Source organism: Zonotrichia albicollis, chromosome 18 (genome assembly GCF_047830755.1).
Source record: "Zonotrichia albicollis isolate bZonAlb1 chromosome 18, bZonAlb1.hap1, whole genome shotgun sequence".
In the NCBI taxonomy this organism is placed as follows: domain Eukaryota; kingdom Metazoa; phylum Chordata; class Aves; order Passeriformes; family Passerellidae; genus Zonotrichia; species Zonotrichia albicollis.
This window is the reverse complement of record NC_133836.1, coordinates 716,254-731,718: the sequence shown is the minus strand read 5'-3', so window position 1 is coordinate 731,718 and position 15,465 is coordinate 716,254. Positions and strand designations below refer to the sequence as shown.

At 45.9% G+C, this 15,465-nt stretch overlaps 1 protein-coding gene across 1 annotated transcript in view; it reads right to left on the bottom strand.

Moving 5' to 3' along the window:
- TMEM132D (transmembrane protein 132D) overlaps nt 1–15,465 on the bottom strand; it is a 178,062-nt gene that overhangs the window by 128,739 nt on the left and 33,858 nt on the right. Inside the window, exon 2 of the mRNA XM_014272018.3 lies at nt 7,120–8,008. Within this exon, the coding sequence (XP_014127493.2) occupies nt 7,120–8,008 (889 nt within the window). The remainder of the gene's footprint in view (nt 1–7,119; nt 8,009–15,465) is intronic.

The window sequence follows — 15,465 nt, the reverse complement described above, 5'->3', positions numbered from 1 at the left end:
GAGGAAACTGCTGCAAAGTGATTGATGCTGTGCAGCCTAACACCTGATAACGTGACAGGACAATTCATTACCAAGGTTTACAAGATGTTACAAGGATCTGACAGAGCTGTTTAAGTAATAACCTTAAAATCTGAAAGAGCTCAGATTTGCCATTAGAAGTAGAAAACTAATGTTCCATTTTTTTTTTGTGATCAAAAATGCACTTTGAGATTGCCTGATGCATTTCACATGAGTGTGCTCATCCTGGATTAATGTTACCCTTAAAAAATGTGAAAGCAACATTTGAAAAGTCAAACATTTTCAATAATTTCAAATCAAATATTACTTTGCCTCCCATGAAATGTCTTATTCCTCAATGTACTTAGACTTTATTTTTAGAAGTACTTTGGAAATAGGAAAAAATCCTTACCTGGATGAGATCTCATGTTTTACTAGAATATTAGAGGAAGATTTCTTTGACCCAAAGTTTTACAAGAATGTTTTGCATATTCAGACAAAATATGTATATATGTATCTTTTACATATTCAGACAAAATACAGCAAAAAAGAGAGTTTCTAAACTTTTCAGCAGTAACTAGGGAAGTGCAAGGGGTTGGGAAGGACACGTTCAGCACATCCTGGGTGTGCAATGCCCGGTGCTGATGAACAAAGGAATCCCTGCACAGGTCACATGTGTGTGCCTAGCAGAGCCCTCAGTGCCCTTACCTGGGCTCACACACCTGCAGTGCCCTTACCTGTGTCACTCACACACCTGCAGTGCCCTCAGTGCCCTTACCTGTGTCACTCACACACCTGCAGTGTCCTCACCTGTGTCACACACACCTGCAGTGCCCTCAGTGTCCTCACCTGTGTCACTCACACACCTGCAGTGCCCTCAGTGTCCTCACCTGTGTCACTCACACACCTGCAGTGCCCTCAGTGCCCTTACCTGGGCTCACACACCTGCAGTGCCCTCAGTGCCCTCACCTGTGTCGCTCACACACCTGCAGAGCCCTCAGTGCCCTCACCTGTGTCGCTCACACACCTGCAGAGCCCTCAGTGCCCTCACCTGTGTCACTCACACACCTGCAGTGCCCTCAGTGCCCTCACCTGTGTCACTCACACACCTGCAGTGCCCTCAGTGCCCTTACCTGGGCTCACACACCTGCAGTGCCCTCACCTGTGTCACTCGCACACCTGCAGTCCCTGCCCTTGAGCAGTGGCACTGAGCACATCCCAGGTGTGACACATCCCCAAGTGTGATGGATGGCAGGAGCAGCAGCTGCAGCCTGGCAGCTCACACCCTGTCAGTGCCAATCACCCTCTCCATCTGTCTTGCCTTTACCAGCACAGCCCTGACAGCCCCTCTCATACTGGTTCATTTCTGACACAAAGGAGCTGCTAACGTGTTCTGCACAGAGAACTGAGCAGGTCTGGGGGCAGAAAACAACACTTCTGACACCTGTTCCACGAACCAGGGGATTTGTAGGACCCCAAACCTCCCCTTTTCTAAATAAACCACCCACAAAACAACCCAAACCTGTATTTCCCAGCTACAACCACCTTCAGTTGATTTCTGCTAATGTTCTTCAGCTCCCTAAATTAATGAGTTACATTGGAAGCTACTTTCCCCAGCCAAATCCGACAGAGTGCAGCAGAACCAGAACTCTGGAGTGCACAATCAGCAAGGCAGCAGTGCAACCCCAGAGAGTGCAGCTCCAGGGCCAAGAGCTCCCTGATGTTTGCAGTCTCCAGGCGATGATGAGGAGGGGAGGCAGGCAGAGCCCTTGCAGCAGCACACACCTCGCAGCCTGCCTGCTCCCTGATGTTTGCAGTCTCCAGGTGATGATGAGGAGGGGAGGCAGGCAGAGCCCCTGCAGCAGGACACACCTCGCAGCCTGCCTGGGACAGGGACCCCAGGCTGCCCCAGTGTCCCCCGCACGCTGCTCCCACAGCTCCAGGCACACCTGGGCCAGGCTCTGGGATGGCTCTGACAGGAGGAGAACAGGCCGTGAGTGCAGCAAACCTGAAATAACAGATGGCTGCAAAGGCCACTCATGTGGGTAATGCTTTGCTGGATCTGTCTCTCAGTTTTCTGACACCTGCTCAGGCAATGTGAGCTGATTCTCAAGGCAGAGGATGTTAACTGGAATAATTTTAACAGAAGGAACTATTTTCTTCTTAATATAATCTGCAAGTGCAACAGGAGGTAATAGAGTGCGCTGGAAGTCAATAGTTCTGAAGCACTTGTCTCCACAGTGCCACTGACAATTTTGGGCCATTAGCAAGTCACTTAGCAGTGCAGGAAAGCTATTTTGCCATCCAGAAGATGGAAAAAATTATATTTGCTTGACTAGCTGATAAACAGGCTATGAAAGTTAATTCCTACTGGCACAGCAGAAACCCCCAGGGGCAGCTGGAGCAGCCCCTCCCCAGGCAGGGGCACAGGGTGATTCCACCCAGCCCTGCTGCACAAACACCTCTGACCGGCTCATGCCGGGAAAGAACAGTTATTGTCACAAAACAATAAAGAAATTACCAGTTATTGCCACAAAACACTAAAGACACAGGACTCTCATCTTCTTAGGTCAGTGTCCAACTCCTGCCTACCTCAATCTTATTTTTACATCAGGACTGAGCAGTGAAAAAGCTGAAACGCAGAGGTTGGATTTCAAAAGAAGAGATAATTTAGGTTTTGTTTGGTTCTTTTTAATCCCTTTTCTCTCATAGTTAGAAGAAAGGGGAAAAAATCAGTTATGAGAAGATTTTAGAAGCTGTTTAAACCAGAATGTGGAAGAGGATGTTTTAACTGACAGAACCAGAGCTAAGGAACAAGGAATAAAAAGTGTACAATAGGATTCTTTTCAATCTGGCAGAGGAGGTACAAGTTCAGGGCTGGGGTTCCATGAAATAGCCACATAATCCAAGGCCTAGAGAAAAGCCCATCTCAGTTTTATGTGCTGGTAACCTTCCTGATCACCACTTGTTTCTGTTATTTAAATGTGATTCAGCTCAGCACGAAGAATAAGATTTGATTTAGCCCAGCACAAGAAGAGCACACAAGCAATTTGATAAAATGCCAGTCTTGTTCAAATGTTCTTGCTGTGTAAATTGAGTGCTAATGATCTGGACTCTGCTCCCCTCATGTATTTATGCAGCCCTTTTCATGTTTGCTGGATTATTGTCCATTGATTGTCAGATAAAACAGAGAATAAGAAGCTCATGTAACAAACTCTTGGGGCCTTTTGGGGAAAACCTTCCCAATTATCAATAAGCACTGCTTATTCACCACAACAATTCCACACCAGTCCCTGTATTCCCACAATTATCATCATTAAAAATACCAGAGGGAAGGCACAAAGCTTCCCAAGAGTTTATAAAACTGGTACCTACAGATGTTCAACCCCCATTTGGGTTTACAAATGCAGAAATAGCATTGATAGTTTATAAAAAACCCTTTACTTTTCTCCAGTATTGGAGGTTTACAAGTTTCTATTTCAACCTTCAATCATTCCCTCACACGGGACTCATGAAGTATAATTAGAAATCGAATAAATGTAAAACGAAAAAAAGCTGCTGTTTTTTTCCACTCATGAATGCATCCAGGCCTCACACTCAGTAGCTTAAGGCAATTCTCACTCTCTAATTTCTTTGCTGATTCATCTCCAGAAATAGGAAAACAAATTTAAAAGGCTGCGAGCAGAAAGTATCAATCCTGATGACTTTAAAACAAATCAGAAGGTTATGTTTATTAGGCCCAGCAATACAAACAAAAGCGAATAAAGACCTGCATGTGCAGGGTGCATTCAGCAAAGCCCTGTGTCCCTGCACACACAGATTGCCAGCACAGGGCTATCCCAGCACAACTGGGGCTTGCTGCAAACAGGAGCTGGAATTGTGGCACACCACAGCTTTCAGGCTGCAATTGCTGAGAGCGTTTGGAAGGACTGACATGAAATTATAATTCATGTTTTCCTTTCTCAGCAAAAACACTTCCAATAAAGATCTCACTTCAGTTTCCAATACTTGCACCATGAGACTGCAGAAAAACAGCAAAACAAGGCAGACTGGAATATTTTCTATGAACACCAGGAAACTTTCAGCACCCATGATGGGAAGGAAGAAGAGCCTTCAGCCTGCCCTGGCCAGCAGCATGGGAAAAGAAGGGGGAAAAGGGGAAGCAAGCATTGAATGAGGCTGAGAAATCCCTCAGTTTCCTAAGGCTCAGCTGAAGCTTTCAAGCTACAGCAATATTCCATATTTACCCATCATCTATATTTTATCTCCTTCCTTTCCTCCATCTCTCACACTCATATGGAGTCAAGACAAATATTTTTAATTTCCTGAGCTCATTAAAAAACAAAACCTAGGCCATGGCTCTTATGGGCCAACTCCTTCCCAAAATTAAAAACAGTCCATCAGTTCCACATTGACACCTCTAAATCTTCCCTTGTGCAGAACAGCACAAAATAAAAACCAAGGGTACTTTTCCCTAAATCTTTTAGTATTCAGAAGTTTCTAGAAGGCTCCCCTTGAAGACAATTTCCTGTTAGAAAGGGGATGGGGTTTACTCTAGGCGCAATAGTTCTGAACCAGAAAAGACTCAGTAGTGATGAGTAATTTTTTACTTTTGGCTGTTTTGCATGTCTGTTTCTTCATTTTTGACCTGTATATCCTATATTTTCCATCTGTTCAAGCCATAGTTTCCAGTCCACTGGAGCAAAAGCAATGGTAAAAGCATTTTGCCAGCAGCCCTTGGCCTCACTTCATGAATACAGTTCCAAATCTTGCTGCCACTCAAGGCAGAACTTTGGAAAATAATGGACTGGTTTGAAATAAAAATTAATACCATTTTTTCTCATAAAGCAATTACATTGGGGGAGGGGGGAAGAGATCTTTTCCTCTATCAGAGATGATCAGAATGAGACCAGACAGATGGAGAACATGCCATGGAGGGATGAACACAGAAATCACAATTCTGACCAAAAAAACCCAACCCAAAACCCCTCAGAGATGCTGTACCCAGATCCAAGGGAGGAGTGGCTCCCCAGAAGCACAATTAAACAATATTATACCCACTCTGACACTGCAGCAGCTTACAGGCTGAAAGCCAGGTGCTCTCAGAAAACGAGGTCACAAGAAATCAAAACTCAAGAAACCAACAGCAAGTTGTTACAAAAGTCTGCTTTTAAAAGGTAACACCAAAGTGCTGTTTTTAAGACAAGAATGCCACACTTCTCATTTTGAACTGATATTCACTCCCTATTTTTAGCTTATTTTTTGTTTTATGTTACCTTAGATCTCTGAATAAAAAGCTACAATTCAAACACATCTTTTCCTTTTTGTTCCAGAAAATTCATTTTAGAAGTATTCCTTAAAAAGTTCAGGTGCTGCATTTTCATCCTAATTTAAACAAAGCAAGGGTTTTGAAAATTTTATAAGCCCATATGTAACAATTATCATAGTTGTAACTAGCTCCACTTTTAATGGATTACAGCTCATGGAAACAGAGAAGCTTTGAAGTGAGATCTCTAAGACTCTACATTTACAAAGTAAAAACAATAAACATTTTTTACCTTAATTGCTTTTAATGTTTATATTTAAAGCTATTTTCAAATGTACAAGTTGCCATGTCTGCCGCTGTGATTAAGTCATTGGTGCAGAGAATAAAGACAAAGCCATCCCTGAACACTTGCTATGAGGAACTTGGATTGTCTGCTTGAAATCAGTACTCAGGACACAATTTAAATCTTGGATTGACTCACAAGATGAGCAACTGATATGGTGAGGACATGTGCTTGCTCTCCCCCAGATGAAAAAGAAATAATTGCCCTTGAGTCAGCAAGTGCTGAATAACCACAAGTGCTGTGGTTATTCAGTTTATACATCACACATCTGCAAAGGGAAATTGTCCTGATTTTAGGGCAAACCATTTCCCCACAAATCTCCCTGGGGGAAGGGGAAAAGTTACTGGGTTGAGCTCTTAGTACTGAGGCCAGCGGTGCCCGATCTGAGTTATCCTTCCTCCAGCCAAGGCAGACGTGTGAGCCCACCACTGTTCCATTTCCAGCCTGGCATGGGAGATGTGTAACCACCAGAGAAAGGAGTTTCCTCCCAGGATTTCTCAGGTGGCAGCTCCGAAGTGTCCCTGGTGCTCAGCACAGCTGGGTACGAGTGCAGCTCCCAGCCTGTGGCACTGCTCCCTCTAGGATGCACCTGCTGCGTTAGGAACGTTCTGGGAGCTTTGGCACACCCACCACATCCAGGACAAACACCTGAGACAAATCACCCCAGAAGCCAGAGTGTGACACTGACCTTCAGCTCAGGAGGAGGCAGCATGAGTCATTGGTAAGGGATCAAAATTGGAACGTTCTCTGCAGACATGCATTTCCCACACATCAGCCCCACAGTTTACAGCGCTGAACACAGTGGCAAGCTTGGAAAGAAAAGACACTGGACAGTTCCCCTTGCAGGCACACACACCTGCCCTGTGCTCCAGCCCAGTCCTTGCTGGTCTGGCTTGGATTGTACTGGTGCTTACAGGGAGCTGCCCCTGGACAGCTCAGTGCTTGGACAGAATGAGATGAACCTATGTGGCACCTGATGTCACATCCAAACACCAACCACCACCCCCAGGGCAGCTTCTCACTTCCAGAAATTGTTTTGGTAGATCAATAACCTTTAGGAGCCTCAAATACCCTGCAATACAGAACAGAGCTCACAACAAGCTGGGGAGAGATGCTGAAACATGTGACTCCTACCTAAATGCCCAATTCTTGCTGATTTCCTGTAAATAACTCTGTGGATTTAAGCTTCATTAATCTCAACATGAGTCCAGTGGGAGATTAGGAGAAGTGCAAACTCCAGCTCTCAAGAATTTAGATGTTATTGCCTCTTAGTACATAGATCTGTCCCAGCTCTATAATTTCAATTTTTGTAAGCATTCCTCAAAGGAGAACTTCAGCAAAAGGCCTCCACTCCACGAGATACACCTCAGACAATTCATACAGCACCAGCATGAGCAACGTGAGAACTGGAGAGCAGCAACTGATGGACTGTTAGGCCATTCACACAGAGAAAGTGACTTCCAAGAGCAGAGAAACTAAAAGTAAGGTACCAAGAAACACAAAGCAGCCTTACCTCAGTGTGAACTGATCCTCTGTGCAGTTTTTAGCAACAGATACAAGGAAAGTCAGAATGTCCCCTTGCTTGACGGTCTTTGGTGCGTACTGGATGACAATATTATTATCCAATCTCATTTCAGTTAAAGAAGGGGCAGCATGTGTCTGGTAAAGGAAAACACTTCCGATCCTCTGCAGGGGAGGTCCCGACTCGTCGATGTCGTTGTGCCCCGAGCGGATCCCGCTGCTTTTCCTGACGTCCTCCTTGGCGCACTCCCCTCGCTCATCCCCCGCCTGGATGGAGTAGTAGAGCTCCACGGGGCTCCCCTCGGACCTCTCCAGCTGTTTCTTGCGGCCAGCCACCACGGTGGGGGGGCTGAACCAGCTGGGCAGCAGCTCCAGCTGCGCCACGCAGAGCCCCAGGTCCCCGCGCAGGCGGCAGCTGCCGCGCACCTCGCGCGTCTCGCGGAAGGCGAACACGCGCAGGCAGGGCAGCCGCTCCGCGGGGCTGTACTCGTCCCAGTCCCTGCCCACGATGTAGAACAGCACCTGCACCCGCGGCTTGCTCAGGTAGATCTTGCTGCTCAGGATGTAGGCCTGCAGCTTCCAGTTGTACGTGAACTTGTTGGCGGATCCAAAGGGATTTGAGGGCAGCATTAAGTCCTGGGGCACTGGCTGTTCAATGGAAAAAGGCCCATAGCTGGCGTTTAACACGGGGGGGCTCTTGGATTTGTAGATCAGAAAGGATTCCACCCGGGACTGCAAGCTGGAGTTCCTCATAATATCCTGGTTGGCTTCCTTAAGGAAGAAGGAAACATCGGCATTGTGGATGCGATAGGTCACCGGCAAGTACGTGGGCAGCAAAGAAAACCTCTGGATGCTCTCCAGGATCCCTCGACTCTCGGTCACTGTTGGAAGGAAAGCAGAGTTTAAGAGATCAGATCTCCAGGTCATACTGTGACACAACCGGGCTGACTTTACTGAGGGGCTGGACAGTGCTGCAGCTGGGATAAGTGGCAATAAACTCCATCAGTCCATGTGGAGGTGGCCTAGGCTGACATGATTTATCCAATCCGCTTGGAGAACAATGCTTTATGGTACATTCTGCATGACAGCCAGATCAAAAGAAGTAGCTTGTGGAGGTTTACATGTGCCAAAGGTCACATCTCCACTGCAATGAACATTTATCATCAGAGACAAAATGACCCCGTCAGCACCTGCAACCCCAGATCACCGCACAGGCACATCTGAAAAACCTGGTCATTACAGCAAGCTCCACCTGTGCAGGAATCCAATGCAATGATTTTACATCAAATGCTGCAAATGGACTGCCCAGAGTTCCCTTCAACCTTCTCAGCACTCTCAAGCAATGGTTGCCTCCACAAGGCTGAATTTCACTTTAAAAATATTTGGCACGATAGCCATTTACACAACAGCTCCTTTACATCATTCTGGGAGGATTTCAAAAGGAGTTGTATTTGCATCCAATTTAGAGTCCCCTCTATTTCACTTTACACATGAATAAAGGGTTTTTCTGTAAGTCACCATCAGGATTCATTGTTGCCTAACCCTCCACTGTCCCCTCATCCAGCTGCATTATCTGGAGGCTGTACATCACTGCACACAAAGGACATTTCCAATGGTCCCAAGCCTCTCCCACTGCAGGGCACCTATTTTAACTCTGCCAGCCAGCAATTACCTGAGGCAGGCAAGCTCTGCATTCTTTCTAGGAACTGGCAGTCCCAAAGAATACAGAAACTTTAAAAATACAGATGCAAATACAGTGTCACCTTTCCCATTTGAACAGCTGACCTTTGTGCTCACATTCTCTACCCTAATTATGAAATAAATTGCCTTTTTATTTTCCCCACAGCAAATTCAAATCCTTACCCTTATTCAGAAGGGGGACAAAGGCATCCAAAGACAACCCAGTTTCTCAAGCTCTAATTCACAAATGCTTCAGTAGTCTTTATTTTTCTGTTCAGCATCTGACCTAAATATTTATCTGCTCATGAGTGCTGTGGTGGCCTAAACTGATGCCACTTACTCCTCCTAACCATTAATCCTCCATTTAGGTGCTGCAGCCCGCTCTGTCCAACCTCAGACAAGCCACTTTTCCTGGGCTGCTGTCCAAAAATTAAAGTGTTTCTTTCCCCTTACCCTTTGTCTATAGACTGCAAACATAACCAACTTATCTTACTGTTTATGTAGGAGCAGCACTTAAAATGCCAAAGCTGTGATTTTGGTTAGGGTCTCCAGACCTAACACAAGGCAAAACAAAGTGAAGTTTAAAAAAAAAAAAAGAGCAAAAGACTTTCTAGATGAAAAAGCAAATCTATCTGGCTTCTTAAAAGAAGATAATCCACAAAATCCCCTGAAAATCAGCAACAAACCGAAACCAACTAACCCTAGATAAGGATTCCACTCAGAAGGAACCCATTTCAGAATGGAAGAGGCCAGGAAGAAAGATTACACAAGAGTTTCAGAGCATCACAAAATCCCTCTCTACATTTTGAAAATGAGGAACTCTTCTTCCAATAAACAACTGCAATAAAATCTTACATTACAAAGTTTAATGAAGGTCCACTCAAATCCCAAAGACTGGAAATCAAGCCTATCTGAAGGACCAGGAAAATGGCCCCAGCACACAGCAGTATCTGAGACTGTGAACTGCAGGAGCACTGAAATCCTGTGACCCCCCAGAGGGGCAAATTCATCCGAGATCTGCTACAAAGACCATTTTTAATAAAGAGTAACTGCAGAGCTTTCTCACACACAAAACCACCTTTATTTTAGCCTTTTGAGCATTGAGCTCCCACTCTTTCTCTAGATACTGACTGACAGCGAGTGCAGCTTCTCAAGCCCCTTTTGTGGACAATCCCCCAGCAGAGATTCCTGCCTGTCCTGCTGGCTCCGGGGCCGTGAGCTGCAGGGCTGGAGCTCTGCTCTGAGTGCTCCTCAGCTCACCCAGCCCACAGCATCCTTCCCCATTTATAAACTCCACACTCATTGCATTCTCCTCCCAACATCTTGGCAAAGCACAGCAAGGCATCAAAGAAGCAACTTGAAGAGCAAAAATCTCCGAGTATTCAATTTTTTATTCCCCTTATTTTGATTGCAGCTCCCTCCCTTGTGGTCCACAGGGAAAAGTGCATTATTTTTATATTAAAATTAACAGAGTGTTTCGCCTCATAATTTTTTTATCATTTATTTTAGTGCTTAATTATCTGAGGAATTAAAAACTTCTCCTCTGCATTCCCCATCCCCACAGGACAATGTTCCTCAGATTCTGCAAAACAGTGACTCTTCAGAACAGGAGAGCAACACAAACAGGGAAAATAAAGGAAGAGAAGGTGAATTGAAAGCATATGAAAATAGGAACCACCCTCACAGCTGGAATAAGGGCACTGGCTTTCCATTTCTGGGCAGGGGCAAACTGGCCCCCTCAAAGGGCCCTTCCCCCAGCACCAGCTGGGAACGCACACCGAATTTGAACTGGTTTGTGCTGGAAGCCGACAGCAGCTTTCCAAACAGCCAAAGGCCAAAAACCCAAACCATTTTAAATTTTTATCTGGGGAGAGTTATAATTGGCACAAACAAAAAAAAGTCTCAAAAACAACACTGAGCTCTGCTGTACCATCTGGATTTTGACCGTGAAAGTTTATTAAGGATTCAGAAGGATAGGAAATTAAAAACAAAAACAACTATCAGCGTCCTTAATTACAAGCATGACTATTTTTGTAAAAATTATGCATGTTTTTACAAAGGCAGAATTGCAGAAGATTACCATTTTGTTTGTTATTGAGTGAGACTCAGCAGAAAAGCAATGTTTTAAAGATTTAAATTATATAATCTATCCTAAATATTACATTCCATGTACACCCTCATAACCCACGTTCCACTGGAATAACCCACCTGGATGGTAAGTCAACAGTGACACAGTGACTCTCTCACTGTAAGTACATCAAACAAAACAGAGGACGGGGAACTGAAGCGCTCTTAAGGAAACAGCATCAAGAGAAAAGATGAATTCAAGAACTGCCATTGACCTTTGCTGTGCCACTGTGTCTAGAAATGTCTCCACACAGAGACCTTGGTGGCAGAAGCAGCAGCAGCACTGCTTCCAGGAGAGGATCCAGCAGGGTAAGGAAAGCAGCCAGCGCTGATGTTGGTGCCCTGCTCGTGCCAGCAGTGACCATTCCTCAGTGCCACAGGGACTGTCTGACCCCTCCTGCTCTGGAGCCTGCTCAGGATTCCAGTCTGTGCCCACCTGAGATGTTACCACAGGATGGTTTTCTGTCCTCTGTCCTTAGTAAACCTTCCTCTGGCTGATGCAGTTTAAAAAACACTTGCCATTGATGGAAGAAGCAAACCATTTGTAGGTCAGTGAGTCTGAAAGCATCTGAGGCAAAGGCAGCAAGCTCAATTTGCTCCTGCACAGCCAAAGCCTGTGCACAAATCCCTCAGCACCACCTGTGCCCCTGCTGCACCCACCCTTCAGCCACACTGCCTTCCTCTTGAGGGCACTCATTCTGTTCTGCACCCTGGCTAAAAGCCTCCCCTCTATTTCTGCAGTGTCATGGAACAGCAGCTCTCAAACCACTCCTCACAGCTCAGCTCTACTGCAGCTATTGACCATGGCTTCAGAAAATTGAAGGAATCTGCCGGCCCACTAACTCCATTCTCCATTGCCAGATCCTTGGGATTTCAGCCCTCACAGTTACTTTATTTTTAAAACAGTTCAATCCACAATCATCCAGCATTCATGAGATATAAAACTCTTCCAATCAATTATATAATGCTACTATTAAAAAAAAGTAAATTGTCTTTTTCTTGTAAATTGAAGGGAACAACTTCTTAGGGAAATTGCCTTCCCAGCTGCAGGCTCAGGCTGGTAATGCAGTAGATGGAATTTGTTGCTGTATCTTGGGGATTGAGATAAGTGGTTCTTTTCAGCAAGGCCAGAAATTTTACCTTTTTAGTTCATTTCAGCTGCTCTCCTTGAATCTTCTGAACACTTCTGCTCTCATAGGTTTGTTATGAATTGAAATCATTTCAGCAAAAGTATAGAGAAAAAAAATCTGCTAGCCTGATATATTTTCAGCTCTGGAAAGTAATGTTGTGGGAGATGTCTGCTCCAATGAAGCTTCATGCTCACTTCTGAAAAATTAAGGTATTTCAGCTCTAACCCAGTTAAGTGGCTGAACCTGCTGATGCTCAGAAGGGAGGCATTTTAAAGCCATGCTATGAGCACAGTGAGTCCCTCCCCAGGTGCAGCTCAGCCAGTTTTTACCAGGGGCATGATCTGCTCTGCCTCTGAGTCACAACAGACAGAGAGGGTTCAGACTGAAGATCTGAGTGGGATCATTTCCATCCTGAAGGGTTTGTAGGCTGCTTGCCCTGTTCCATCCTCATGTTCCAGCATCCTCCACAGCCACACTGGAGCTTCCCAAGGATGATTCCCCATCTTCCTTCTTTTGCCAGCCTTGTGGCAGCTTCAGCTTCCTCAGCAGTGCACTTTGCACTTCTGGATTAAGGCTTGCTTTGCTTTACTGCCACCAGCTTTGTGACAGTGGCAAGAAGTAAGGGGAGGCTGAGGACTAAACCAGTCTGATTTTCCTGTAGACTTCCCCTGCTTTGCCATATAAAATTAAAAAACCCCAAACAATACACAAAACCAAACCTCCACCAAACCAGCCCACCCTCCTGCTGAACACCTGGCACAGGCAGGTGAGGAGGCTGAGCCATCCCAGCCCAGCACAGACACAGTGTGAGGGTCACCCCCTGCCCCAGCTGCAGCCCAAGGGTGTTTCTGCCCTGCAGGTGAACTGTTTCTTCCAAAGGAGCCTCTCCTTATGGATGCATGACTGCATCTAGACTTCTCCAGTGATCCCAACATTCCCTACCCAGCTGTGCAACACAAGGCTGAAACAGCCATTGATCCCTAGCCAGTAACTGTCACTATTCACACTGATTTCCCATTATTCTTCACCCACTTGCTTGGAAGAGGAAAATCAGCATAATCAGCAATCAAAGAATGCAGCCTATCTGCAGCAAGAACCCCGATCTCTCCTCCCTGTGCTGTGGCACCACTGAAGAACAGTTCCCAAAAAAGCCTCCTGCTTTTGGGAGCCAGCAGCATTCTAAAGGGCAAGTACCCAGAGAGCAGTGATAAGGCCAAATCGATGTGTCACAAAGAGGGAGGCAAAAATAGAACCCTGCAACCCAAGAGTCATGCATTTATCTGTAACAAATTAAAAAGAAAAATGGCTTCAAGGCCCAAAATCGCCAATTTCTTTTTAAGTCCTCTCCTTATTAGCATTTCAGACTGCTCTGCCTGCTTCACTTTATAACATTGCCTGTGACTGTTTCATCCTTGGGAAATTATCATTCTTCTCCAAGAGCAATGCTGTTCCCAACCTGCCAACTTCTCCCTCTTCCCCAGCTACTCCAACTCTCATTCCAGTTCTGCGTCTCTCTGCAGACCTTTCTAAAAAGTCAGGGAAAGATGATTTAGACATCAAGGCTGCAGACCACACTGAAAAGCTTCTTGGTGAAAAGGTGACTCTTCATTTCTTGTAAGATAATGTCAAACAAGTATTTTAAAGAGTAAAATACACACTTAGCAACAGCAGATGCTGAATAAAGCAAATTGAACTTCTCAAAGATGCAGACAAATCACCTGCACCATCACTTCTAAAAGGACTGCACATTTTCAAACCATTCTTTTTGTGAACACTACCAAGCATCACCTCTGCAGTGAGAAACCAAGAATTTGTCAGTGTTGAGTCAGACAAAGAAGGAAGTCCTCTGAGCCAAGATGCTTAAACTTCATGAGGATCTGCCTGACCAGAAAGACAAGTCCTTATTGATGTGTTTGAACAGAGGCCTTTGCAAGAGGAAACATCACAGCCTGCCCAGCAAAGCACATCTGAGCTTTGTTCTGTTACATTCTGAAGGTTTTCTGCAAAGGGAGCTCTTGCTCCACCAGAGAAGAGCCAGCAGCACAGAAACAATCCCCAGCCCTGGCATGAGCCACTCTCTGATTGCCCAAAGCAGGACAATAAACCAAAGCCAACAGGAATGCACATTCTCACAAGCCTGACCATCATCAGGAGCCCTTGGGGCTGCCCTAAAGGGCATTGTGGCAGCTCAGTGCCAGCACCAAGGGGTTTCCAGCCCGCGCAGGAGAGTGAGAGCAGGCAGTGACCCCAGCAGCTCTTGGGGCTGCCCTAAAGGGCATTGTGGCAGCTCAGGGTCAGCACCAAGGGGTTTCCAGCCCACACAGGAGAGTGAGAGCAGGCAGTGACCCCAGCAGCTCTTGGGGCTGCCCTAAAGGGCATTGTGGCAGCTCAGGGTCAGCACCAAGGGGTTTCCAGCCCACACAGGAGAGTGAGAGCAGGCAGTGCTGGCACAGCCCCAGAGCCCTGGTCCCTCACTGCTGCTGCCCCTCTCGTGCCGGGCCTGGCACCCAGCTCAGGGCTGGGCAGGGATCCCTCACACACACACACTGCAACCCCAGCTGCCTTCATGGGCCTCACCAACAGGCACACAAAGCCTTCTGACAACAGCACTCAGCTCTCATGACACAATATTTTCTTTGAATATCGCATTTTACTGAAGTTTATTCAAACTTTTGTAAATTAATGATTGATATTAGAACACATGACACCTCATCATTCATTAGGACAGATATGAGCAATCCTGAAGGTGTTTTATTATTCACACTGACAGACAGATAAAGAAATAATTTAAATAAAAAGGCCTCCAAGGAACACATACACCTTTATATTACCAAGTGATACAAAAATGATCAGAGAAAGATCTTATAACAAAGGCAAGCTCCCACCTGAAAAGGCAGCAAAGTAATAATTACAGAGAAAAGTATTTAGATAAAAGGATATGACACTGTTTCACAAAATGATGTCAGCCTGAACATGAAAGGGCAAAGCAGTGATGGACACTACAAAGTTTACAGTGAGAAAAATCAGGAAAAAAAAAAGCAAACAGTAAATAAACCAAATTCACAGCCACACTAACCACTGGGGAATAGGGAAAGAGGGGCAGAGGAGGGTAACTGACAGTCCAGGCACAGGGCCCCAGGAGGCACAGAGGGCTTCAGCTGCAGCTGATTTGGTACCACACAGGTGAGAGGCTGCAGGTGCCACACAGGTGAGAGGCTGCAGGGCTCAGGTGCCACACAGGTGCCAGGCTGCAGGTGCCACACAGGTGAGAGGCTGCAGGGCTCAGGTGCCACACAGGTGAGAGGCACCACACCTCCTGCGTGCCACTGCTCCAGCAGGCACAGAGCTCTGCTCCCTGCCTCCCCCTCCTGACACACAGCACCCTGCTCCTGCACCTCTGG